The following is a 25,804-nucleotide window of genomic DNA, read 5'->3' on the forward strand; positions in this document are numbered from 1 at the left end:
CCTCGGGCCCGCTTGCACTTCCTTGTATTTCCTATGTTGTCGTCCTTACGGCTACTGTAACACGTTGGCATAGCCCACTTAAACCAACGCTCAGTTATCCCCTTAGAGTCTGGAGGTTCAAAGTCTGCAATCAGTTTTACTGAGCTGAAATCAAGGTGTTCAGGCACACCCCCTCCAGAAATTCTAGGAGAGAATCTATTTTCTTAGCTGCATTCCTTGCGTTCCTTGGTTCCTGGCCCCTTTCTCCATGTTCAGAGCATATAGTGTCACATCTGCTTTAGTGGTGACATTGCCCTTGCTTTCTTCTTCTGTATTTAAATCTTCCTCTGTTTCCTCTTATAAAGACACGGTGATTATATTTAGGGTCCATCTGGCTAATCCAGGATAATCTCCCCATTTCAAAACTCTTCATTTAGTCACACCTGCAGAATTCCTTATGCCGTATAAAATAGGTCTCTCAGGCTCCGGGGATTAGAACCTCGGTAACCTTGGGGGCCGTCATTCAGCCTACCACAGCCATTACCTGATGAAATCCGACAATACACTTTTCTCTGCCACGGCTTTATTTTATCCATGAATTTATTTAATCCCAGTGTTGCCTTTACATTTTTAGACCCAGTTCAAATTTCTTTTTTTTAATAATAATTTTTATTTTTTCCATTATAGCTGGTTTACAGTGTTCCATCAATTTTCTACTGCACAGCAAGGTGATCCAGTCACGCATACATGTATGCATTCTTTTTTCCCCACATTATCATGCTCCCTCACAAGTGACCAGCCATAGTTCCCAGTGCTATACAGCAGGATCCCATTGCTTATCCCATTCAAATTTCTGACATGCAAACAGAGTGCATGAAGATATCCACTTTCTATCATACTGACCACCAGATGGCAAACTTTGTCACTGTCTTCTTAATCCTAATCTAAACTAATTCTGCAGTCTGAGTAGTGGGAAATATGCCACTTTAGAAATCAGTTACAGTGCCATGCAGTTTGGGATCAATTGAGTTTTTATCATAGGAGATCATTTCTGATGAGGATATCTCCACACAATCAGATTTTTAAAATTGACCTCGAGCTACTTTAATGGTTCTGGCTCTAACCTCAGCATTTAAGCATGTTTCTATATAACAAATGATTCTTCTAATGCTGTATTCACTTATCTTTCCGGAAACTACTTGCATATTTCCTAAATTTTATTGAGTATATATAAATTATTGCAGTTAAATAATTGACTATTGACTCATACTTAAATGTACAGGACTATTATTTATCTTAATTGTAATTGTCTATATACAGGATTTATTTCTTCTAAAACTTATTTTATTAATACTTTTATCTCAGGCCACTTTTATCTTGTGATATTACATAATATATAAGTAATAGCAAAACATACCAGCTTTCTAACACATCAAAAGTTATTATTTTATTACTTTACTGTTTTTGTTTTGCAAAGTGACAGTCCAAACAATTCACAGGCATCTAGGGGTTCCCATCGTGGTGCAACGGAAACGCATCCAACTAGGATCCATAAGGTTGCGGGTTCGATCCCTGGCCTTGCTCAGTGGGTTGAGGATCCGGCATTGCTGTGAGCTGTGGTGTAGGTTTCAGATCTGAGGTGGCTGTGGCTCTGGCGTAGGCCGGCAGCTACAGCTCCAATTAGACCCCGAGCCTGGAAACCTCTGTATGTCGCAGGGGCGGCCCTAAACAGACAAAAAGACTAAAAAAAAAAAAAAAAAAAAAATAGTCATCTAAATAATGGCTAATATTCCCTATCTTTCTCTGTTATGGAAACTTCTATATAAAAGTTGAGGAAAATATAAATTTAAATGAGTTAAAATTCATATTCTAAAGTTAAAACTTTCTTCTGTTTATTCCCAGGCATAGAGCTATAGGTATACATGTAGATATAGATAATATACATATAGACATATAATTGAGATCCTTCTTTACAGAGGTCTTTTTTTCTTTCGCACCTCGTGCAAAATATCACATTAATTGTACAGGTCCTCCCCTCTTCCATCTCCCTTCATCCCTCAACCTAAAGTAAACATCATTCCAAATTGTATTTTTATCATAGATATAATTTCATTTATTTATTTATTTTGTCTTTTTGCCTTTTTCTAGGGCCACACCCCTCGGCACATGTAGGTTCCCAGGCTAGGTGTCGAATCGGAGCTGTAGCCGCCAGCCTATGCCAGAGCCACAGCAACGCAGGATCCAAGCCGCGTCTGTGACCTACACCATAGCTCATGGAAACACTGGATCCTTAACCCACTGAGTGAGGCCAGGGATGGAACCCATGACCTCGTGGTTTCATTAACCACTCAGACACGAGGGGAACTCCAAATTTTATATATGATTTACATATACACATTATCTTTATTTTTCATGTAAGGTTATATCCTTGACATTTTCCAATGTCATTAAATTTTTTAAAAACACATAATTTTAATGTTCATAAATATCCTACCTTTTTGGTACTCCAGTTTGTTTAACCAAATTCACACCAATGTTTTATTATTACGAGCTATACTTTATAAATCTTGCTTGATCTCTGATTATTTCATTAATATAAAGTCATAAAATGGAATTATTGAGTCAAAGGATATGTGCACTTATGATATTCTTGATATCTATTAGCAAATAGCTTTCCAAAAAGGCCAAACCAATTGCATTCTCTTAATACAATTACTGAAGCTCTTCATTAATTTAATATTTGCTAATTAGTTTAAAATATTCCTTGATGTTTTCTTGTTACGAATTTATCTTGTGAATCTCTTTCCTTTTAAATTATTGAAATTATATATATAATTAAATTGATATAAAAATTACCATTATCCAGCCTACTATACTAATATTGGAGAAGGGAAATAAACATTTGAGAGGATAAATATAATTTCTAAAGATGGCAGGAATAATAGGATGGAACAGAGAATATTCTTTACCTACTTAGCCTAAGTTCTTCTAACTTTTGAGTAGATCCGAGTTGTTAATGCTGCAGTAGAAAGACAAAAGAATAAAAGCAGATCTTAACTCAGCTTTAGCAAGTCTTTAGCAATGTACTTTGTGAGCTACTGTTCCTGAGAAAATTGGAGCCTGACCTCACAAGTTTCTTGTGAAGACACAATCACTTTCAAAGTGTGATATTCCCAAAGGAATTATTGTTTCAATGAAAAGGTATATCATAGATAATAATAAAATTACATTTGAAAATTCACAAACTCTTGATCCCTTTTTAATATGATTTATTTGAAAGGGTTAAGAGATCTTTTTGATAAAAGGGGGCATTATTTACAATGACGTTATGCTCTGTCTTTTTGTTTGCACTAAAGAAAATCTAGCCATACCTGATACATTATTCTCTGAAGGTATGTTTGCATCATTCCCAATTAAATGTTTTAAGTCAGCAGAATACGGTAAATTATCATAAATGTTATTGTAAGTTCAAACTGAAATGTTAGCAGGAGAATTGCTAAAGGGTAGCATTTAAACTCTTATTGGCTTTTTGTATTTGCTAATGTCTGTGGTATATATTCCTTAGACTGATGAACTTACAGTAGCCTCTCATGAATTAAAATATATTTGGTTTGGGTCTCTCTCTCTCTTTTGAGGTCAATACAACATTTAAATTAGAGGAACAGTTGCTTAGTCATCTCACTTTTTTGTAGCAAGTAGTCAATAATTTGGAAATATAAATTATAATTGTTTACTCAAGATTCTTAGAAAGGAGACATGCATGTGTTTTGTTGAAAACTATGGCATTCATTGGATTGAACAATTTATGCTATAGTCTTCACGTTTATTACTGATGTAGAGAAAAGCTGTTTGAAACAGCAGAGACCAATTAAATTTTCACTTTTTTTTTTTTTTTTTTTTTTGTCTGTTTGCCTTTTCTAGGGTCACTCCAGCAGCATATGGAGATTCCCAGGCTAGGGGTCTAATCGGAGCTGTAGCTGCTAGCCTACTCCAGAGCCACAGCAACTCAGGATCCGAGCCCAGTCTGCAACCTACACCACAGCTCACGGCAACACTGGATCCTTAACCCACTCAGCGAGGCCAGGGATAGAACCCACAAGCTCATGGTTCCTAGTTGGATTCGCTAACCACTGTGCCACGACGGGAACTCCCACATCTATTTTAATTGTATGTGTAAAACCCATTCACTTTCCAATAGTCTGTATATTTCTTTGAAATTTTACCTACTTGGCTTTTGAATTGCCAATGGATATAAGGCAGTTTCTTAATTAACAAAACCTAAACCATCCAATACAATGGCAGAATTCTTTAGGTATTTGTTGGCATATCACCCATTCAGATACCATGAATATCCAGCTCTTACATATTACAGTGTTTGGTGAGTAAAGCTTATGTCAGAGAAATGATTGATGCTCATGTGGTTATGTTTTTCAAATCCTGGATCAAAAACTAATCCCGTTGTGTTTGAAGGGTAAGAGCTTATTTCCTATGGTTACTGTAAGTAAAAAGAATAGAAAGGGCAGGGTAAGAAAGATTTGTGAGATTCTGAGATAAAGCAGTTATTCCAAGAGCAAGAAGGCATGAAAGAAAAATACCATATAGTGTTTGACATATTAGAAGGAATAATGTACAGGAATTTGTAGTGTGCAGAAGAGCAAAGGGCTTCCTTTATTCTTAAAAAAAAAAAAAAGGAATTGTGAAATAAAAGAATGATTCTGACCAAAATTATTATTTAATTATCATAATACGGTTCATTAGATCCTACATATCCTTTAAGTGTCAGCTTTGTCTCATAGACTTCTTAAGGCCTCTAGTCCCTACCAGTCCAACTCATGGACAGATTGCCTTTTTTTGAGATTGTAGCATTTGTTTATGTCACTCATTTGCATTTCTTGTTTTGTCTATATTCTATTGTAAGTTACCATTTCATGCTTTAAATCTCAATTTTCTCAGAAGAAATAAATATGGAAGACAAGTCCTATTTTTATGTCAGTCTCCACAGCCTTAGCAAAGTATCTTGCATTATGGAGGACTGTCAATTTTCTAATGATTGATTAGGTGTAATATATCCCATTGTTCCCCCAAAAAGTAGCTTACCCTATATCAAGAGAAAAAAATAAAATAGCAACAAAAGCATGCAGAGACTTGGGCGATATCTAGATGCTTCGAAACCTGTAGCTCATCAGGATGTTATTTATGTTGGTCATGTGATAGTCCTGAGATGGAGAATTGGTGCTTGTCAGCCAAGATAGTCTCAATATAAAGGGTCTAATAAATGGAAAAGCGTTACATGAATCAGATTATTTACATTTTAGATATGTAGTTCTAATGAGTACTGCACTTGAATTAATTCCAAAATATATCCCTTGAGCTAAAAGTGTGTGCCATCATAATTGCATGATTTGTGATAAATTGTCTTTCTCCCAAGACAGATTACAAAACTGGCACTGAGTCAAGATAGAGTAACTGTAGGGGAATAGAAACCGTCTGGACATCTGCTAGAAGGCACATTCTGCTGAAAGCGGAGGATATTGAAGGATCAATTCTTGACTTGCTTTGCTGACAATTTCACTCTCTGAAGATGGAGAGAAAAGTGGAAGTCCATGTTGGGGGAGTGGAAGCCCTGAGAGAGGGAAAATTGATCGTGTCATTTGAGAGTGTACAAAAGTAAGGAGAAGGAATACAGGAAGTATGAAATACACACCAGACGTTAGCCAGATAGACTTCACAATGTTTACCAAAAAGCTGTTTGATCAAATGGCAAGAGATGCTAAAATAAAGCATCCTAATTAGCCATTCATTTATTTTATTAAGTAAAAGCAACGGTGTTAGAAAGTCTAAAGCAACAAGTGAGTTAAGACTTTAAAACTGAACTTTTCTTTTTGGTTAGGCTAACCTGGCTGATACAGTAAGGACATGCTGCAGATACAGTTAGCAGTGTATCTTGACTTCAGCAAGGGACTTAACAGTATCTGGTATTCTTTTTAAGTAGATAGAAAAATGGTAATACTATAGTTATTGTTGATGGTTTCAAAGGGGAAAGAGGAGGCAATAATTAGCACTCCTTTCTCTTTCTAGATTCTAAACAAACATGAACTGAATAATTAAATGGCTTTGGGTATGTAAACCTAATAAACTCCAGAATTAGGCAGATTTAGTCACCTACCATGGATAATGCTAGAATAGGGCATGATTTCCCCTGTGGGGACCTTTCCAGATAAGAAGTTATGAGATGAAGGGTCAGAGTAGAATCCACAGATTTTTTCTTAGGGGAAGAGAGGCAGACCTGAGTTGAACACACCCCATTTCATCAACAGAATAAACCACTCCACCTCCTGTTGTCAACCATGAGCGTGGTTATACACCCCAGGGGAAAAGATAAGCAGCTTGTCAAGACGACAATGCTCCCAGCTTCAGGACGGAGGGTGCCAATTCCAATCACTGCTTCTTTGTAAATTCATAGTGGTCAGTTTTTATTTTACATCCAGAAAACTCTGAACTGGGTTGGAGCAATATATAACATTGACTCAGCTTTGGTGACACTAAAACTGGAACTTTATCCCTAGTCTATTCCCCATCTCAGATTATGTCTCATTATATTATATGGCAACGTTAAACAGGAAATACTAAGTTAAACACGGTTACATTAAATAGTAAATTCATCAAGATATGTCAATAATGATATTTCAACAACATAGAAATGCCCTGAATTGAATAAAGTCCCCCACTTTTACAAATTTCCAGGAAAAAATCATTAAAGTTTATCATATGTGTTTTTTAGTTGAAATCATAAGTAAAGTCCAGGAGTTCCTGTCGTGGCACAGTGGAAACAAATCCGACTAGGAACCATGAGGTGCAGGTTTGATCCCTGGTCTTGCTCAGTGGGTTAGGGATCCGGCGTTGTCATGAGCTGTGGTGTAGGTTGCAGATGTGGCTCGGATCTGGTGGTCTCTCTGTGGTGTAGGCTGGTAGCTGTAGCTCCCATTAGACCCCCAGCCTGGGAACCTCCATGTGCTGCGGGTGTGGCCCTAAAAAGCAAAAAAAAAAAAGTAAAGTCCAAAATAAAATTATTTTGCCTTTGTGAATTAAAAATTCTTCAAATTCTAAATAACTGTTCTTTATTATTTCTTAATCTGTCTAGTTTTAGCCAGAAGTGTTTTCTATTCACATATAAAGTTGGAATTATCTTTTTCTCATGCAAAGACATGTAAGTTCCTTCAAGGTCAATTTAGTTGTATTAGTTCAGTGTTAAGCCTTATTTTTAAAGAGTGCAATATCTTTTTTTTTTTTTTTTGTCTTTTGTCTTTTTTGTTGTTGTTGTTGCTATTTCTTGGGCCACTCCCGCAGCATATGGAGATTCCCAGGCTAGGGGTCGAATCGGAGCTGTAGCCACCGGCCTACGCCAGAGCCACCACAACGCGGGATCCGAGCCTCGTCTGCAACCTACACCACAGCTCACGGCAACGCCGGATCGTTAACCCACTGAACAAGGGCAGGGACCGAACCCGCAACCTCATGGTTCCTAGTCGGATTTGTTAACCACTGCGCCACGACGGGAACTCCCAATATCATTATTAATACTAGAACGTTTTCACAGCACTGGCCTCAAAATCACCAAGTTTAGAAAATAGCCCAGTCCTAAGCAAAATTATGTTCCCTAAACCTAGGTCTTAGTGTTGCCAAATGCTATTACAGAGATTCAGTGATATCTGAAATAAAACAGTCTGTACAAGTTGCCCAAAATCTATGACCTATGGGTCCAAGTGAGAGAAGTCTCTATTTAAAAGGTTAATTTTGGTGTTATGTGTACTCATCTCTGAGAAAGACAGTGTTGCCCTTGCAAAGGTAAAAAATTTGAAATGGTATCAGCCCCAAGCCCATCTTATTCAGATGCCTCTTTCCCTGGGTACATGTTCAAAATCTCTTTGTATCCATTCACCCCAATACTAAATTCAGAATAACTGTATTTGGCAGGTGGCACCCATGCTAAGCAGATAGGAGCTGGCCTTTCCATCTTATTTTGCTGTCGTAGTTGTCACCACATATCTTTATGACATTGCTTCTGAGGAAAAATTGTCTCTGATATGTTATTAGCCTAATTCAGAAACAACCTGAGACTGCTTGATGGAGAGTGACCTTGAGCCTGTATTTGAACCACAGGATTCTAAGATGCATTCCTAGATCCCTCCTCAGTCCTAAATTAATTCTTTAATTCAACAAATATTTATTGAGCATCTGCCATGTACTAGATACCTTCTACATGATGAGAGTTTAACATAGATAAAAATATATTGTACTCTCCATGGGGAGATAGACTATAAAAAAAAAAAGTACATAGCATGGCAGATGGTGAAGAATGCTATGGAGAAAAAGCAGGGAAGAGAGGTAGTGGCAGTGTATGCGTGCGTGTGTGTGTGTGTGTGTGTGAGAGAGAGAGACAGTGATTTGGGAAGGAGTACAGGATGGAATTTTAGGCAAAGTAGCCAGTACTAGCTACCTAGGTCTAACACTATTTAAAGCCCACTCACCCTCTTTTATGTATATAGATGGCACTTGACATCATTGATGTTTGGTAAGAGCAAATAATGTTCTGCCCAACAATTTCTAAAGACTTATCTTTTAGATAAATATACATATATTTTTTCTTTTTAGGCCACACCCCTGGCATATGGAAGTTCTTGGGCTAGGGATCCAGTCTGAGCTGCAGCTGTGACCTACACCACAGTGGCAGAAGCACAAGATCATTAACCCACTGCACCACGGTGGGAACTTCCTTGAAAGACTTGTGTAGAATCAAATCACTACCTCAGCTCACCTGCTTCCGAAGAGTTGTCCTGCTTAGTAAGTTGTTCTTTAAAGCCTGGGCCGTAGCTGAAACCCAGTGATCTGCATCTTTTTTATTAGGTTGCCCCATTAATTGTTCTAGCCTTAAGGAAGTAGAAGGATTTATTTAGATGAAATAAATAGCATCACAAATAAAGATGATATTATGTCCTTCTTCTTCACCTTTTATTTTTCAACTTGTTCAGAATCCCAAGTGGATAAGGAGGGGTTTATTGGAAACCTTAACAGAGACCCCCAGTAGTTCATAAGATTTATTGTTGATTGCTAGATAACTGTCCATTTCTAGAAAAAGGGCTCTAATAAGGTAATAAAGAGTTCTTTTTTTTTTCTTAATCCATTTAAAATTTTCACCAACCAGGAAATAAATGGCTTGATTATAAAATTTTGAGATTTATGGGAAAATTGGTAGAAGGGGCATATATTATTGTATTAGGGTGAAGAGAATTTACAGGTTAAGTTTTTAAGTACTAAGTATATAGAATATATTTGGCAAGAGTTAAAAAACTTGGTATAGAGAAAATAATTATATACCTAGATATATTTTGTCAGTATAAGTATACCATAGGCCAATAAATTCAGAAAAAATTGCTAGTCCATAGGTGAAGCAGACAGGATACATGGGAAGAAATAATAAAGTTCTTGCCAGCATTCTTGGATCACAATATTGAATGTGCCAGGAAAGCTGTTTAGTCATCACTGCTGAGGCACTTGGCTAAGACTAAAGTGTGCAAGGACCTTTCTCAGCTTCCCCAAATTTGGGACCCACTCCTCATACAGTAACAATACAAGCTGTAAAATTAGGTTTCAACAACCTGTGATCCAAAAAGCTGTACTTCAGGGGAAGGTCTAGGGAGGATATGTTTTGGAACATTTTTTTAGTGGCCAAAGAATGATTTCACAACATTTGAAAATAACGTGTTCCCGGTCTTCTAGCTAGGAAATTTCTTAAGTACCATAGATTTATTTTCTCCCAGTGTGGGTACATGGACACAGCCCGTAAAAATAAACCACATGTTCCTAAACCCACATAGCTTATCTGTTCTGCCTTTCAACATCACTATTTAGAGGAAACCCTGGAATATCAAAGTAGATGTCATTCTCTTGGTGGCTTTTATGATTTACCTTGGATTACTAGCAAGTAAGGCAACTCGCTGCCTTGATTGTTCTCTTTGCCATCAAATAGTGTCGACCTGGTCACAGAAATGGAATAGGGGCCCAACACATAGGACACTGTGAATAAAATAATTTAGTTATGTTAGTTAGAAGTTCAAAGGATCAAAGAGAATTCTGCCCTCAAGGAAAAACAGGTTAAAATAATAACGGCAATAAAATACGTGAAGTTCTGAATATAGATTAAAAAATTCACTTGTGAAAGTGTTAAGTAGGGAACCTTTGTCTTGATCAACATTTATGTGAGAAAGACCTGACATTGTTGATTGGGTCCAACAACAGAGTGTTTCTAAAAATAAAACAAAAAAAAAAAAAAGTTTTTAAAAAAGAAAAAAAGGCATGTTAATTTAGAGTACATGAAGAGAAATAGTTCTAGCATATTCTACAGTAGTCCGAGCACATCTAGAATGTTGTGTTCACTTTACATTTTAAGAGGGGCATTGAAAAATTAAATGCTGAAAACCATGATAGAGGAGAAAGTTTTGTCCTACTTATGAGACTATGAGTAAGTAAGGTCCTTGAGGACAGGACTAGGTTTCTTATCTTTTAAACACGAAAGCCTGACTCTCTTCCCGGAACACTGGTGTATTCCCTAAATGTGGTTTGCATAAATAATGAATGGAAAATGTATAAATTGTAATTCTTTATTTGAATATGTGAGAGAAGTTTCAAATATATAACATATATTTAACGAATTTTTAAATAAATGATACTAAAAGTAACCTATTTAACTTTAATTATCCAAAAAGATCTTGAAAATTTTAAATTTTCATTCAGTATAATGAGCCTTCTAACAGCATTATAAACCTTTGGGAAAAAAACTACCGTCTTGATAAAAAGTGGTTCTTTCACTAGATATATTTGAGTGTGCAAGGTAACCATTTGTCAGAAAAGTTACAGCACTTTTGATCCTGATTTAACGGAAATTTGGACCAGGTAACATTTAGGATTCCTTCCAACTCTGATATGAGTTATCCGAATGATTTGAGTTATTCCAGTGCGTTAACAACCATTTTCTTACATTCTGATTTTTGTGGTTTAACATTACCATTCCAAGTGCATAGGAAAGCCAGTTTATACCAGTCATGAGTCATCTATGCTGCATCAAACTACTCTTTACATTTAAAAAATTCAAATGATTAAAATTCTTTAAAATATTTCTATCATATCTACTCTCACAAAAGATTGAAAACACATAGCACTGCATATTCATCTATCACACTGATTAGTCAATGAGCATCATAGGTATTTTCCAACAGAGACTTAAAAAAATTATAGTAAGCAGATGTCTTATTTCACAAAGAAATATTTTACAAAAGAACCATTTTTAGAGCTTCTCAATATTGAACTGAAAATGACTCCATTAGGTAATAGCAAGATAATCGCATTTTCCTTAAAGAAAAAAATATTTTTAAAATATTAAGAGTAAAGGAAATGCCGGTGTTGGAGTCACTGATGTCTCTAGAAAGATTTAAGTAGCTCTTGAAAAACTTCAAAATTATTGTCGCAAACTACTTAAATGTTCAACATGAACTTTTTATACACTGAATGAAAAGGCTAACTGGATTATGTTGCATTTAGAATTTCTTAACCTAGAAGCTAGCATGTTGTGGTTCAGAATTGAGTCTTGAGCTTTGTATTGATTCCCAGAATCAGGGAGAAAAAAAAAATCTTTCTTCAGTAAATTAATTCTTAAGCGGGAAGGGGGACTGCTGATGGATTGATTTGAGCTTTATTGTAGCGAGAACCTCCAGTCATAAATTACTGGCACACAAGCAAGAGTTGACGTATCATTTCTATTGTAATCAGATGCTTTTATATTTCCACCTGTCAAGGTTGACTCGATCATATTGTGCACCTCTTGGATGTCAGTCATCCGTTTGCTCTTCCTCCTGAGATCGGGACAACTATTTCTCTTCCGACTTAGATCTCTAACTTGTGGGAGTAATAGATTCCCCAGTATGACTGTGAGGGTAGGCTATATAGGAAAGCTTTTTTTCTAGTGAAGTTTCAAAATTTGAAATTATCTAGCTTCTCATTTTTGCTCTTTGAAGAGTAATATGTATTAAACATTCATTCTGGGGATCTAGCTTTTAAATGACCTTTTCAGTACTCATCCTTTGCTCATTTTGATTTGCTCGGATAAATTACAACCACCTGGCCTTTTGTATTAAAGAAGGTTACATACAAAATTGACCTTTTGATACTTATTGGAAGAGCTAGGTTCATTGTATTTGAGATTAACTGCTGTTGCTGTTTTCTGGTTATGTGTGAAATAACTTTATTTGAGGATAGTAAAGCCTATTTCTTTTGCCCGTTTTTTTTTTTTTCCCGAGCTAATTCTAATACCATAAGAATGGGTTCTCCAAGCAATACAAAGAGAAATGATGTTGTGAAAAATAATGAATCTGATTTATTTGTATCCTATGATGCCTGATTATATATATGTGTGTGTATATATATATATACATATATATATAATTTCAATTTCTCTTAACCTTGATAAAGCCCAGATTGTCCTTTCACCATCTGCTCCTTGCCACCTTGCTTAATAAGACTCAGCCTTCTTTCTGTTTCTTGAACACTTTAACCTCAGACTTAAAGTCTGATAAACTCAGGAACTTTGCACCTGTTGTTCCCTTTGCCTGAAATACTCTTTTCTGGCTTTCCTGGTTCTTGTTCTATTCACCTAATATCGCATTCGTTCCCCTCCATTTTCTGGTCTCTGTTTAGTTCACGTGGGCTCTGTGACTATTTACAGAAAATGATGTATGTCACTTCTGGTCTGAGGTGCTGAAAGTCCGTACAGGATTCACTAGTCTCTATTATGCCCTAACACTTAAGGAATCCTTGGACTGAGATGGCAGAACCTCAAGAATGGAGCAGTCTGTATTGCTGAATTACAAGATGGGAAGTTACTTGGATCTATAGAAAATTTTGTGTGAGCAAGAAATAGACTTTCTCTGTTAGTGAGTTTGGGGGGTACACAACTGCTCTTGAGTATTCAAGGTTTCAGGTCAAACATCGTTTTTTTAGAAGACCTTAATCACCCTACCCAATGCACTTTCTCTCTCCACTGTCTTGCTTTCTCCCAATCCTTTTATGTTTTCTGGAGTGGCTTTTCTTCTTTAATATTTTCATTTATTTGTTTATATATGTTGAACAAATGAGATCTCTATCTGCTGTTAATTATATGCTTTTAAGTATCCAGAGTAATTGTTAATATTGGCAATGACCATTCCATTTTTCGACTTTTTGTTTAAATGTCAAAAACTGCAAACAAAACAAAAAACAACATACTATCTCACAATGCTCTGTTGAATTTTCCATTTGTCACTGTAATCAAGCAATACCTGAGTTTTTGACTCTTCTTGATGAATCCATGCTGCATGATTTCTTTTCATCCGGATGTGAGATCATCTTTGGCAAAGTCTAAATCAGTGATGCCATCTCTGTCAACAAAGAAAGAATTAAGAATCCAAATTTTAATTTTAAAATTGCCCGAAGTAACCTTCCATATATTTTGCAGAATTTTCACATATCTTTAGGTTTTTGGCCCACTAAGAAATAGATTAGTCTTTGCTTGCTTTTAAATCCAGACTACTTAACTCATTCCTCCAAATCAGAATGTTCCCCTAGTTGTCTACCTCCAGTCTCCTGGTAGATGGTCCAGAAGAATCTCTGATATTTTTAATAGCATGGAAAAGTTTTCTGAATAGAAGCAAAAGAGTCACCTCATCTGTCTCTTCTTGGAAAAGTGTCTGGAACACAGTAATAGCTCAATAAAAATTTTTCCAATGAATGAATGAATGGTCACAGCTAAACTTATGAAGGAAATCGAGAACTCTTTATCAAATTATCCTAAGAGTAGGCTTTTATTTAGAGAAAGAGAGAGAGAGAAAGGAGGGGAGGGAGAGACGGGGCGGGAAGGGGAGGAATGGAAAGGAAAGGAAAGGAAAGAAAAAAAGCTACCTAGAATTTTAGTCTAAACTCTTCAGAATGCCAAGAGGAATTTCAACACCTATTTCTCTTCCTTAGTGAAATTTCTTGCTAAGACAGTAAGATTTGACTGAGAATGTTTTCTTTTTGCTAATGCATTAAAAGGTGTACCATATGGCATAACAGTCATGCTTGGATTCTCATTAGTGAATTAAATAAAACATGTTGCCAAGTAGAAGGTAAAAACAAATATGTACAGGTATTTTGTCTACATAATCAAATTTTTGCATGGAAAAATCCACCATTTACTATTATTAAGATACACATGGCTTTCTTTTTTAAAATGTTCACAAGATGGAATTCTCCATTAATGCAGTCAACAGGTACACAGTTGATGTAAACATTGACTGTCCTGGGGCTATGCTAATATTTAGGTAAAAGGGAAATGATGAAGCCGCCCATTCTTTTCTAATTTGCTTTAAAATGTTAAAAAGAAATGTTGGCAAATGTTAGCAGTTTCTAGAGTAGATGTGATACTTTGGTAGAAATATTGTTTTACTTTTCTTTGTTTGCTTCACACTACAAACCAGTTTGATCTCTCCAAACGAAATGGTTTTACCAAGGTCTGTTCAACGATATGAAACTTAACCTATTTGATAAGTAACCTTGTAGGATGCTTCAAAATACAGCTTTTGTATTAAGAAAAAATCAGATTTTGGTAATGTTCCATCCTTTTTAAGTTAAACATACTTTCTATGAAGGCTTATGGTGGTTGATATGTATGGAGAGTTGTCAGGTGCTCTTTCCATTTTCTTGACTTAAAACTTCACTTGGGGAGAATTTCACCATGTAAGAAATATGGCTCTGGCTTCCATAGTGTTTAATTAATAATGCATAACCATGAATACATGAGGATAAGGAAGATCGCTCATGCTTTCTTTGATATTGCCTAAATTAACCTAAACAAAGACAGCCCATACTTAAAGTGCTCGTACTTATAAAAGTTTGATGTATTTCCTTGATTCCTGTCAGTAGAAAGCTGATAAGACCGTATTATATGCAAATGATGGAGATACTATCTGGCCATATCGTTTGTGCCACTCTTCTCTTAATAATATTATAAGTTTGTGGAGTTCCATGAGACTTACACAGAAGTTATAATCTCAAATCAATATGAAGGGCTGATATCTGTAGAGACAAAATCGTTTGTATAGAGAATAGGTGACATTGCACATACAACTGCATAAACATCAGGGTTTGAGGAATCACTGAGCTAGACAAAGGGAAGAAATAAAAGGAAACTTTAGAAATATATGTTTGAGCTTCAAACCCATTCTGCCTGTTTTGAAGATAATTTTCAAGTTTTGTTTTTTTTTTGTTTTGTTTTTTTTTGTTTTGTTTTTTTTTTTGTCTTTCTAGGGCCGCATCTGTGGCAGATGGAGGTTCCCAGGCTAGGGGTCTAATCGGAGCTGTAGCTGCCAACCTATGCCAGAGCCACAGCAATGCCAGATCTGAGCTGCATCTGCAACCTCCACCACAGCTCATGGCAATGCTGGATCCTTAACCCACTGAGCAAGACCAGGGATCAAACCCACAACCTCATGGTTCCTAGCCAAATTCGTTTCCACTGTGCCATGACAGGAATTCCAATTTTCAAGTTCTTATCTAGCAAACAGGGATGTGTAGAGAATTGCTTGCTTTAAGAACTTACTCCATTCTGCTTTATTTTTAAACTTTAAAATATGCTGATAGATTTTTTTGTTAAAAGCATTTAAGAAAATAGTGGAGTTACATTTTTGTTAAAAGCATTTAAGAAAATAGTGGAGTTACATTTTGTTCTGAATGAGGGCTAGTTAGCTTCTATAGGCAGCAATAAGTTAAATTATTGAATCCACTGAAGTTGAAAAACATTTTGAAAAAAAGAATCATCTATTAGTACCAAGTTCATAGATTTTTCTAGTGTTCATCTAGTTACCTTTTATAGGTCTGTGGTCTATAGGTTGAAGAATCTCTGGCCTAGAGGATTTCTAGGTCTCTTCCAGGTCTAAGAATCTATGAAGACTATGTCTTAGTCATATCAATTACATGCTTACTGTTCTCCAAATGACAATAAGCACCCTCATTTGCTGGCATTATTTAATCCTTATCTTGGCCTTTTATATAAGAGTTTTAGTTTGAATTTTAGTTACTTTGAATTATAATATATATGATTTTAGGAATATTCACACATACACTTTCACACATACATTGACATGTGTATGTTATATACTGATATAATCTCTTAGCGTTTTAGAGAAAATATTGAACTTTACATTTTGGAAGATTTAGAAAAAAATTTCCATTTTTTCCTCTCCCTTCCTCTGTCTGGTAGCAGGCTTGATGATAATAAAAGTAGATTTTGTTTTTGGCATATTACTTATTAAACAATAACGCTGCATACCTGAACAACCTACCCTGAAAATCTGGTGTGGTCGTTTGACAGTTGAGGATATTTTGCTTTCAGATAATGAACAAAAACTGAGTAGGCTTGTGCCTTGGATTTAGCTATAAAAATGATAGAATAGCATTCTTTCCTAATTCAATGATGCAAAAAGTTACAGGCACTTCTCTTTATTTTCTTGTATCATCCTAACACCAAAAAAAAAAAAAACCCAACACTGATTTTTTTTAACATATTTCTCTATGTTAAATATGCTTTTGTTAATAATAGAAATACTCTTTTTCTTTATATTTTATTTGGCAGCACATGGAAGTTCCCAGGCCGGGAATTAAACCCATGCCAAAGCAGTAACCAGACCCACAGCATTGACCACTCCAGATCCTTAACCTGCTGAGCAACCAGGGAACTCCAAAAATACTCTTTCATGAAATTTTTTTTTAATTTTATTTTCCCACTGTACAGCAAGGGGATCAAGTTGTCCTTACATGTATACATTACAATTACATTTTTTTCCCCACCCTTTGTTCTGTTGCAACATGAGTATCTAGACATAGTTCTCAATGCTACTCAGCAGGATCTCCTTGTAAATCTATTCTAAGTTGTATCTGATAACCCCAAGCTCCTGATCCCTCCCACTCCCTCCCTCTCCCATCAGGCAGCCACAAGTCTTTTCTCCAAGTCCATGATTTTCTTTTCTGAGGAGATGTTGATTTGTGCTGGATATTAGATTCCAGATATAAGTGATATCATATGGTATTTGTCTTTGTCTTTCTGGCTCATTTCACTCAATATGAGATTCTCTAGTTCCATCCATGTTGCTGCAAATGGCATTATGTCATTCTTTTTTATGGCTGAGTAGTATTCCATTGTGTATATATACCACATCTTCCAAATCCAGTCATCTTTTAATGGACATTTGGGTCGTTTCCATGTCCTGGCTATTGTGAATAGTGCTACAATGAATATGCGGGTGCATGTGTGTGTGAAAATGTTTTTTTAAATCTATAATTCAAATTCCTTGTTTGTTTTAGTATTTAAGCTCAATAATAATGATTAAATCATTTCAATTGCTCCTTTCATACCTTTCCAAAATCTTAGGAATAATTGCTCTTAAAAATGTGAATGCATTATGACAACTTTATGGCAGGTTTTCTCATAATATTTATAGTGTTGCAGTAAAATAAATGAAGAGAGATATGAAACCTGATGGTGATTTGTGGGGTCTACAAAATTGCCCCATTCTAAAAAAATTATCCACTTACTTTTGAGGATAAGACAAATTCTAGAATATTGAGGATATATACTTAAAAGGCTCTTCAGAATTAAAATCAGTTTTATCAAAACTTGCCTTCAGTTGCATTCAGATGATGCAGATTTTTATACCTTAAGTCACTCACTCACTGTTCCTTCCCCAAATGCTATTGATTACAAACTAAGTGCTTTGGGGGATTAAAAAACATGCAAGAATAGATTTTTACCTTAAAGAAGATTTTAGAAAAGCATGAAGATATGAAGAGATAGTGCCATACTAATATGATAAATAATTCATAGCTGAGATGATTACTTCAAACTTGGGGTGGCTTAGAAGGACATTTATTTGGAGGTGGGGGAAAGATTCAGGAGGAAGGAGATAGGAAGCCAACTGGGACACAGTTACTTTTTGCTTGGTGTGTGTACTTTACTTATTACCTTAAATCTGTTAGAATTATAGCCTTTGGGGTAGTTGAAAAGGTCATTAGTATAAACTTGGAGAGTGATACGATATTTGAAGTAGTCATATTGAGGGGAAGTATTTCATTTATACATTTGATAGAATCAGTGGTTATTCCCAGTTGCCATATTTAAGCATGGGTTTTCATATTACTTTTAATTTCATGGTTTGTTTTGTAAGAGATTTTGAATAATGAACGTTATTATAGATAACAAACATGATACTAAGAACATTTATAATTTTTAAATTTTCTTCACAACAGTGTTTATGGTGGCATAATTATAATCTATTGTATTATGATCAATTTGTACTTTTGGCCTTTTCTTTCTGCTGAGTAGTTGGCAACTGTAGATTAGTTATAAAATAGATCATCTGTTGCATGGCTTCTTATCGATGCACAAAATGTTAAACTTCATTTTATATAAAATTCACCATCATAAAATAAATTAATCTATTTTCGAAAGTTCTTAAGGAAGTACTCTTTATTTCCTCATCATTTTTAGGTTGAGTTTTTATCATTCTTAGTCACAAATGGCAGAAAGCAGTTCCAAATCTAAATTCATTTTACCACAATCATGACATTTTCCAACTGTCTCATAAATTTGCAACATTTGTTAAAAGGGAGACTAATAAAGCAAAATGTGTCACTAGTGCTGAAGAAAATGGGCCTGTGGTAATTAGTGTGCCATCTTTAAAGACAAAATTAGTGCTTGAAATTTAACATAATAATTGTACCAGTGAACTGTTAACTGAGTTCTCACAATGTGCCAGATTCTGTGCTGAGCAGTGTAAGTGCATTGTCTCGTTAGTGCCAACCTTATGATATTATTGCTATTTCCATTTCATAGAGAGAAAGAATAAACTTTAGAAAGGTTTACATAATTTGATGATGGTCCAGTAGGTAAGGGGTAGAGAAGCTGGAATTAAAAACAAGTACCCTGAGCTATAGATTTTGGGGTAAGGTGCTATTAATAGCCCAACTTTGCAGATGAGAAAATTTGAGGCTTAGAGAGGTCTGAATAATTTGGTTAAATTCAAAACAGCTACTAAATGGAAAAACTGGTATTGAAACACAGGTCCTTCTAACTCCAGAGTTTAACTATATTGCCTGTCAGTATTTACACTAAATTTTGACACAGTTTAAGTTGTAAGCATATTGTCTCCTTTGTTCTGACATAGAGGGACAAATTTAGGAGGTAAAGCCTACAGATGTTAGCTGACAAGAGGAAGGGTGATTGTTAAGGATAGGACAGAGAACCAGAAATTTAGTATCAAAGAGAACCTCCCTTTGATCCATTTTTATTCTTTCAGGGCCATCATATAAAAGTAAGAATGTTTAGCGATAAAATGATTTACCTTTCCCAAGTTTCCCAGTCAGAACATTTGCATTAATTTCCCAAAGTCAGAAACTTAGTATGTCAGCCAAAGTTCTTGAACGAGTCTTCTGCTCAGTGACCTAGAGTGAATCATTTGGCTAATTCCCTGTTTCTGTCTGTTACTGAACACTACCTTGTACTCTAAGTATTTTTATTTCACCTGTCTTGTTTTTCAAACTGCAGTGTTTTGGTCTTGACCTGAGCAGTGTTTCTCTTCTTTGCACAGAGTACTGTACTAAGCATTTGATTCTTTCTTAGAAAGTGATATAACTCAAAATTCAGAAGACAAATTACAATCTTTTAAATACTTTTGTGTTCTGCTAATAAATTTTTTAAAGGCATGAAAATATCAGTCACTTATTTTTTTATGATGAGTGTTGGGGATGACAATAATACATTATTTTCCAGAGATAGGGAATTTAGAATAGTCATGGGTTTATATTACAATATGTGGTATTGAATATTCACTATATTTTGGAAACCTTTTACTTTTAGGTATAGAAAAAGTAAAATGAGGAAATAGAAGCTGTTCATTTTGTTAAAAAGCAGTTATATGAGATACCATTTACAAGACAAGGAAAATTAGCACAAATGAAGAAACTTTAATATAAATGTGTGTTCAAACCCACGATTTTGGAGTTCCCGTCATGGCGCAGTGGAAATGAATCTGACTAGGAACCACGAGGTTGTGGGTTCAATCCCTGGCCTCACTCAGTGGCTTAAAGATCTGACCTAGCAATGAGCTGTGGCGTAGGTCGCAGACGCGGCTGGGATCTGGCATTGCAGTGGCTGTGGTGTAGGTCAGCAGCTGTAGCTCCAATTAGCTTCTAGGCTGGGAACCTTATTATGCCGTGGGTGCAGCCCTAAAAAAACGAAAAACAAAAACACAGAAAAACACCGCAAATCCACAATTTGAAAATTGTGGTCAAACCCAAACCAGAATTTATAGGTTTTTTTTTTTTTTTTTTTTTCAGAATTTATAGTTTTCTTAAGGCTATTTGTACATTACTGTAGGGAAGGTAATTTGCATATATTTGTGTGTGTTTGTGCATGTTTATATTTTTACCAAATAAAAAGAGCATGGTTTCTAAATCACTTATCATCTCTTAGTATTTGGAGTGACATTATGTTTGAATTTTGCACAGACACAATATTCAGATGAATTGGCCACTCCTATTGAGAGAAGCAGAAATAAGATTGTTTGCCAGCAGCTATATTTTAATAATGTAATTCTGAGTTTATAGTAAAGTGAATACTTTTCTGGTTTAGATCACATTTACTTTTTACTCTGAATATATTTTCAGATTTTATTATTACTTCTAAAAATATATATATTTTAAGAACTTAAACTATTGCTAAGTAATAGTTGTATTATTTCTTTCTCATATTAGCAAGTGGATGTTCTCTCTTTAATAATAACAAAACAAGGCCTTAAATTATATTTTAGATGCTCATTTCATGAGCACTGCCACCGCTGTGTCACAAATGCTAACATAAAAGTGTTAAATAATAAACTGCCACAGGTATTGGCTGTGTTCCTTCATCATCTAAAAGGGAATTTTATGAATGATGCAGTTCAGTGCTACATACATTTGCATTCAAAGACCAGTTGTTAATGTTTTAAGTTACTGCCAGTGAATCTTTAGAAACCTCTGTGAATAATGAAGCCATTCATTGTCTTCAAGGATTTTGCCTTCCTTCAATGATATGGTTTCTTCTCATTTGAAAGAGTATTTAATTGCATCGCTCATCCACTTTTAATATTTAATAATAATTTTATTAGCTGTATAGAATGAGAAGGGCAAGAATTGCAATATCTAGTGCTGGTCATCAATTTTTTCTTATCATGACTTAATGAATATTATAATTATAAGGAAAGGCAGAAATATAAATTAGCTTGATACTTGGTTGGGACTTGCTGGTTTATTGGTTTTAGTTTGGGCAAAGCCCAGAAGAGCCACAGGAGAAAGAAACAAGTATCTGGGAGTTGCTTTAGAAGACTTGGCACACATGTTTTGCAACCTACTAATCATTTCTCATTTAAGTAATGAACACAGAGGCTTTGAATAAGGTTTAAAACACTGCCAGCAACAATTCCTGCTGGTTCCATAGCAATTGACAGGGGATCTTGATGACTTACAAGACTTAGTCTTGGCAGGTATATGGTCCTTTAATCTCTCTTAATGCATTTTGACAACTTTTCATTATCTTTTCTTAAACATTTTTACTGTTATTTGCTTTCAGCTAAGACAAAAGCATGAGTTATTTTGAGTGTGAAAAATTGGCATTGCCATCGCTGTAATAGCGCTTTTTACTTAAGTGGTACCTCTTACCTGAAGTTTTCACAGTGCATTTCGTGAGGCCTATGGGATGGAAGTCAGGCACCATACATTTAAAACCACTATAGAAATATAACCCAGGCCATGGATTTTTGTTTTTAGTGATCTAGATATGGACGTGTGTATTAGTGTGTATTAGATGACTTCTACATGTTGAATGCCCTTTATTACAAATGAACTGATATTGTTGAATTTAATGTGTCTTAAAACAAATTATTTTTCCTGCCTTCCAGCAACTGCTTCGAGAACGACAGCAGATGGCAAGCCGTCCCTTTGCTTCTGTTGATGTGGCCCTGGAAGTGGGAGCAGCGGAACAAACAGACCTTCTGCGGGGGTCATTAGAGGTAGGAGCAGTGGCGAGGAGAGGGGACCATGGTGATTTGCATATGTATATTACTGCTCTGTCCCGCATCTGCTGGTGAAGCCAGAGTTTGACTATCTAGAGGTGACAAGATTCAGCTACATATGTTATGCCATTTTCAAAGCACATGGTTTTAATAGTCTGACATGAGCTGTAACAAAAGCCACTGGAGAATCTATTAGCCTAGGCGAGAGTGACAGACTGCTCACCTGGCAGCCTCTTCCTGACAGATAGGAGCAGAAGGAGTTTAAGATATAGGTGTGATGGAAGAAACAAAGCACCTGTATTTAGTCCTCCCAGTGGCCCTGGTGGTAGCAATTCACATCTATCTTTATTAACGAAGCTGGCTATAAAAGGTGGGTGGAGAGGAGTTGAATTTTAATTGCAGTTTCATTTTTCAAATGTTGAGAATTGTAGAATATGGTGAATATTTTTATTTTATGGTGGTATTAGTATGTTCTTTTATTGCAGAAGTGGAAATAGAGTATGCTGAAAGAGAAGCGATTGTGTGCAAGGAAATATAGTATTAGAATCCTGAAATAATGCATGACATGGTTTCTGAAGTAATTACCCCCAAAGGGGAAAAATTCACAGATGGTGGTTAATCACTAATCAAAGCATTTTTGAGGCATAGTAAGTTTACTGTATGCTTATTTTTAAATTTATATGTCATATATGGTACGATGGTTAATCAGGAAATATAAAAAATACCGTACAGTTGAAATATTTTAATCACTTTTTTTAATAGTGCCTGTATGTGACTAACTTCATGTTTCTATTTTCAGTCTTTGCTTTTCTTCAGGGAAAGCAAGGAATATAAAAATAGACTCCTCCAAATACCTAGGTGCAAATATGTGATTTTGTCCACAGCATTTTTGGTTATTTTGGGGAAAAAAAAAAAAAGCCGAATCAGGCTTCATGGATGCTGTACAAAGGACCAGTTTTTGAGGACATTTCTCTCTCTCTCTCTCTTTTTTTTTTTTTTTTACCTTTTATGTACTACTACTCTAGATCACAAGTTTCCATGGAAGCTTAAAACATTAGAAAATTTATGGATATATTTTCCATTACTTCAGGAAAAGTAATTTCTAATTTTACAGTAAGTGCTCTGATTTCATTTTGGTCCTTAGTTTCAAATAACTTTAGTACAAAATCTTTAACAAATAGAAAACCTGAACTATTTGAATCTAACTTCCCTTTTCTCCTCACCTGCTAAAACTCAAGTCACAAGAGAAAAATGAATGTAAACAATACATACATAGGCCAACGAGGCAGAGGAATAATCAGAGAACTGCAAAACTCATAAACTTAAGGAACAAATGTAATAAACATGTTTGTGGCATCATGGCTGGTCAGTTGCTGCTTAATGGTTTTGAAGAAAGTATGGTCAGATGTATATGCATTCATAATTACTTTTATTTTTTCCATATTTTATTTCCTTCTTTATTATTTTGATGTTTTTACACTTTATTTTGCCGTTTAAAAAGCTCTACTTCTTTCTTTTTGCTCGCATTTGCCTGGTATTCCTTCTTTTATTCCTTTATTTCCAACTTCTCTGGATCCTTTTGCTTCATACCCATCCCTTGTTGAAAAGATTGCTAGCTTTTTCTTTTCCTAGTCACTTTGTCCTTCTTTCAGTTGGTAAATGCAATCTATTTACATTGAAAATGCAATCTATTTACATTGAAAATAATTACTGTTCTACCAAGCCTCATTGTAGCAGCTCTGGGGTGTGTGTGTGTGTGTGTGTGTGTGTGTGTGTGTGTGTGTGTGTGTGTGTGTGTGTGTTGGTGGTGATGGTGGTGGTGGTGTTATTACAAGCCTTCTTCCTTTAGGTTCTTTTGGATAAATTTATTTTCTTCTTCTAAATAGTGTGACAAATCCTCTTTCTGTGTTTCTGGTAGTTATCTCTTACTTATCAAGATTCAGAGAAGTGGCTATTTTTCCCTGTCATTGTCTAAGGCTTTTCAGTGCAAACTCTGCCCTGCCCATCTCAAACACAGCTACTACTATAGCATGCTCTCAACTCTCTCTGTTTCTCCCACCCTATGTTAGTATCTCCTGGAATCTTTGGACCAGATATTCTAGATGCCCTTTTTTATGCATCAGAACATATATAAACAAGTGAATTTTCATTACCCTTCTTTACTTTCTGTGTCTAATAGTTTGCTAGACACATACATTCATACATTTCTTTCATTTTTCACTAAAATAAATCTTCCAAGATTTTTTTTTCAAAGAAAAACTTTATGTAGCATACTCTTCGAGACCTTAAATGCCTATCAGTATATTTATTTTGTCCTCACATGTGTAAATGACAGTTTAATTAGATATAAATTTTGTTTCAAAGTTTTCTTCAAAAATTTAAAGATAGTTATTTCATTATCTCAAGTCTGATGTCAGTTCGATTCTTCATTTATAAATGAGCTCCATTTTCCTTTTGGAATCTTTCAGAATTTTCTCGTGTTTTTCAGTGTTCTTAAATTTCTCTCTGATATGTAAATATGGTCCTATTTGGCACTCTATGCACCCTTTAAATCTTCAGACCTATAACTTTGTACAGTTCTGGCTAATCTTTTTTACTATTTCTTGAAGTATTTCTTATTCAATTATCTCTCCGTCCGGAATTCCTATTAGATATTCTTATTATTTCTTTTACCACATATATTTCTTAGCTTGCATTATTTCCTTTTTTTTTTTTTTTTTTAATCTCTTCCTGATCCCTCTAGGAACACACCTCACCTGGTATTAGAGTATACCAATTTTTTCTTAGATTGTTTCTTTTCTGCTCTTTAATGCACTCATTTCAACAATTACATATTTTGTTGTTAATACATGCAAATGATTTTTCTTCATAACCGCTTGTGTATGATTCATATTTCTAATATCCTCCTTATTTTCCTGAAACCACTTATTATAGTTATATTTGGCATCCTTTAGTGTAGACTTTTATTTTTCTCTTTCTTTCATGATCCTTACAGTCTTATTTTTTCACTCTTATTTTATTCTATAACCATATTTTCCTTTAATCAAGAGCCACTTAAGACTAGGGATAAAATCCTTGGCTCTAGATTGTGCTGTTATAAATAATTTAGTTGTTGGAGGTGAGGAAGCTGGTCGTGGTGTATAGCCTGGGCTCAGGCACTGCTGCTCAATTGCCACGGGTGTCCCTTTCACTGTAGGAACTTTCTGTCTAGTACCTCCTTCCCACGCATCATTCTTATCAGATGGTAGCCTCTCTCTGATATAACTGCCAGGTCAGCGGTTGACGTGGGGAGAAGTGAATGCTTCGGGGCTGTCCAGGCTCCTGCATGTGGAGTTAGGGATTCCTCACCATCCCTGGGCTCTAGAGCTCCTCCGTCATTAGTTCCCAGCCTTGGGCTGGCACTGGCCTGATTCTGCTGCGTTTTTGCCCCATAGCATATCTTTCCAAGGGGTTCTTGAAGATTTTGTATTAATTGCTGAGTATGGCCCGAGAGTCATCCATCCTCAGACTTCGTCTGTGTTATCGCTATGTTTGAACTGATCAGGGGAGAGGACAATTGGCTCATTCCAGCTCGTCAGTTTTTGGCCCCAGAATCGTAGCGCAAGCGCTTTGTATTCCATAAAGATTTATGCTAATGTTGGTGTTATTATTTTCTCACT

General features: G+C 35.5%; 1 protein-coding gene across 9 annotated transcripts in view; it reads left to right on the forward strand.

The window, feature by feature from the left end:
* The window catches only part of ATRNL1 (attractin like 1), a 770,027-nt gene that overhangs the window by 509,957 nt on the left and 234,266 nt on the right, over window positions 1-25,804 (forward strand). For all 9 annotated transcript variants that reach the window (XR_014826351.1, XR_014826350.1, XR_014826353.1 and 6 more), the window contains one exon: window positions 22,032-22,142. Coding sequence is in view for 4 of the 9 variants with exons in the window: in XM_084994465.1 (XP_084850591.1) it covers window positions 22,032-22,142 (111 nt within the window). In the remaining 5 variants the exon portion in view is untranslated. The remainder of the gene's footprint in view (window positions 1-22,031; window positions 22,143-25,804) is intronic.

Source organism: Sus scrofa, chromosome 14 (assembly GCF_054392235.1).
Source record: "Sus scrofa isolate SSC_HxYL_T2T_F1_AM1 chromosome 14, Sscrofa_HxYL_maternal_Yorkshire_Landrace_v2.0, whole genome shotgun sequence".
NCBI classification, from domain to species: Eukaryota; Metazoa; Chordata; class Mammalia; order Artiodactyla; family Suidae; genus Sus; species Sus scrofa.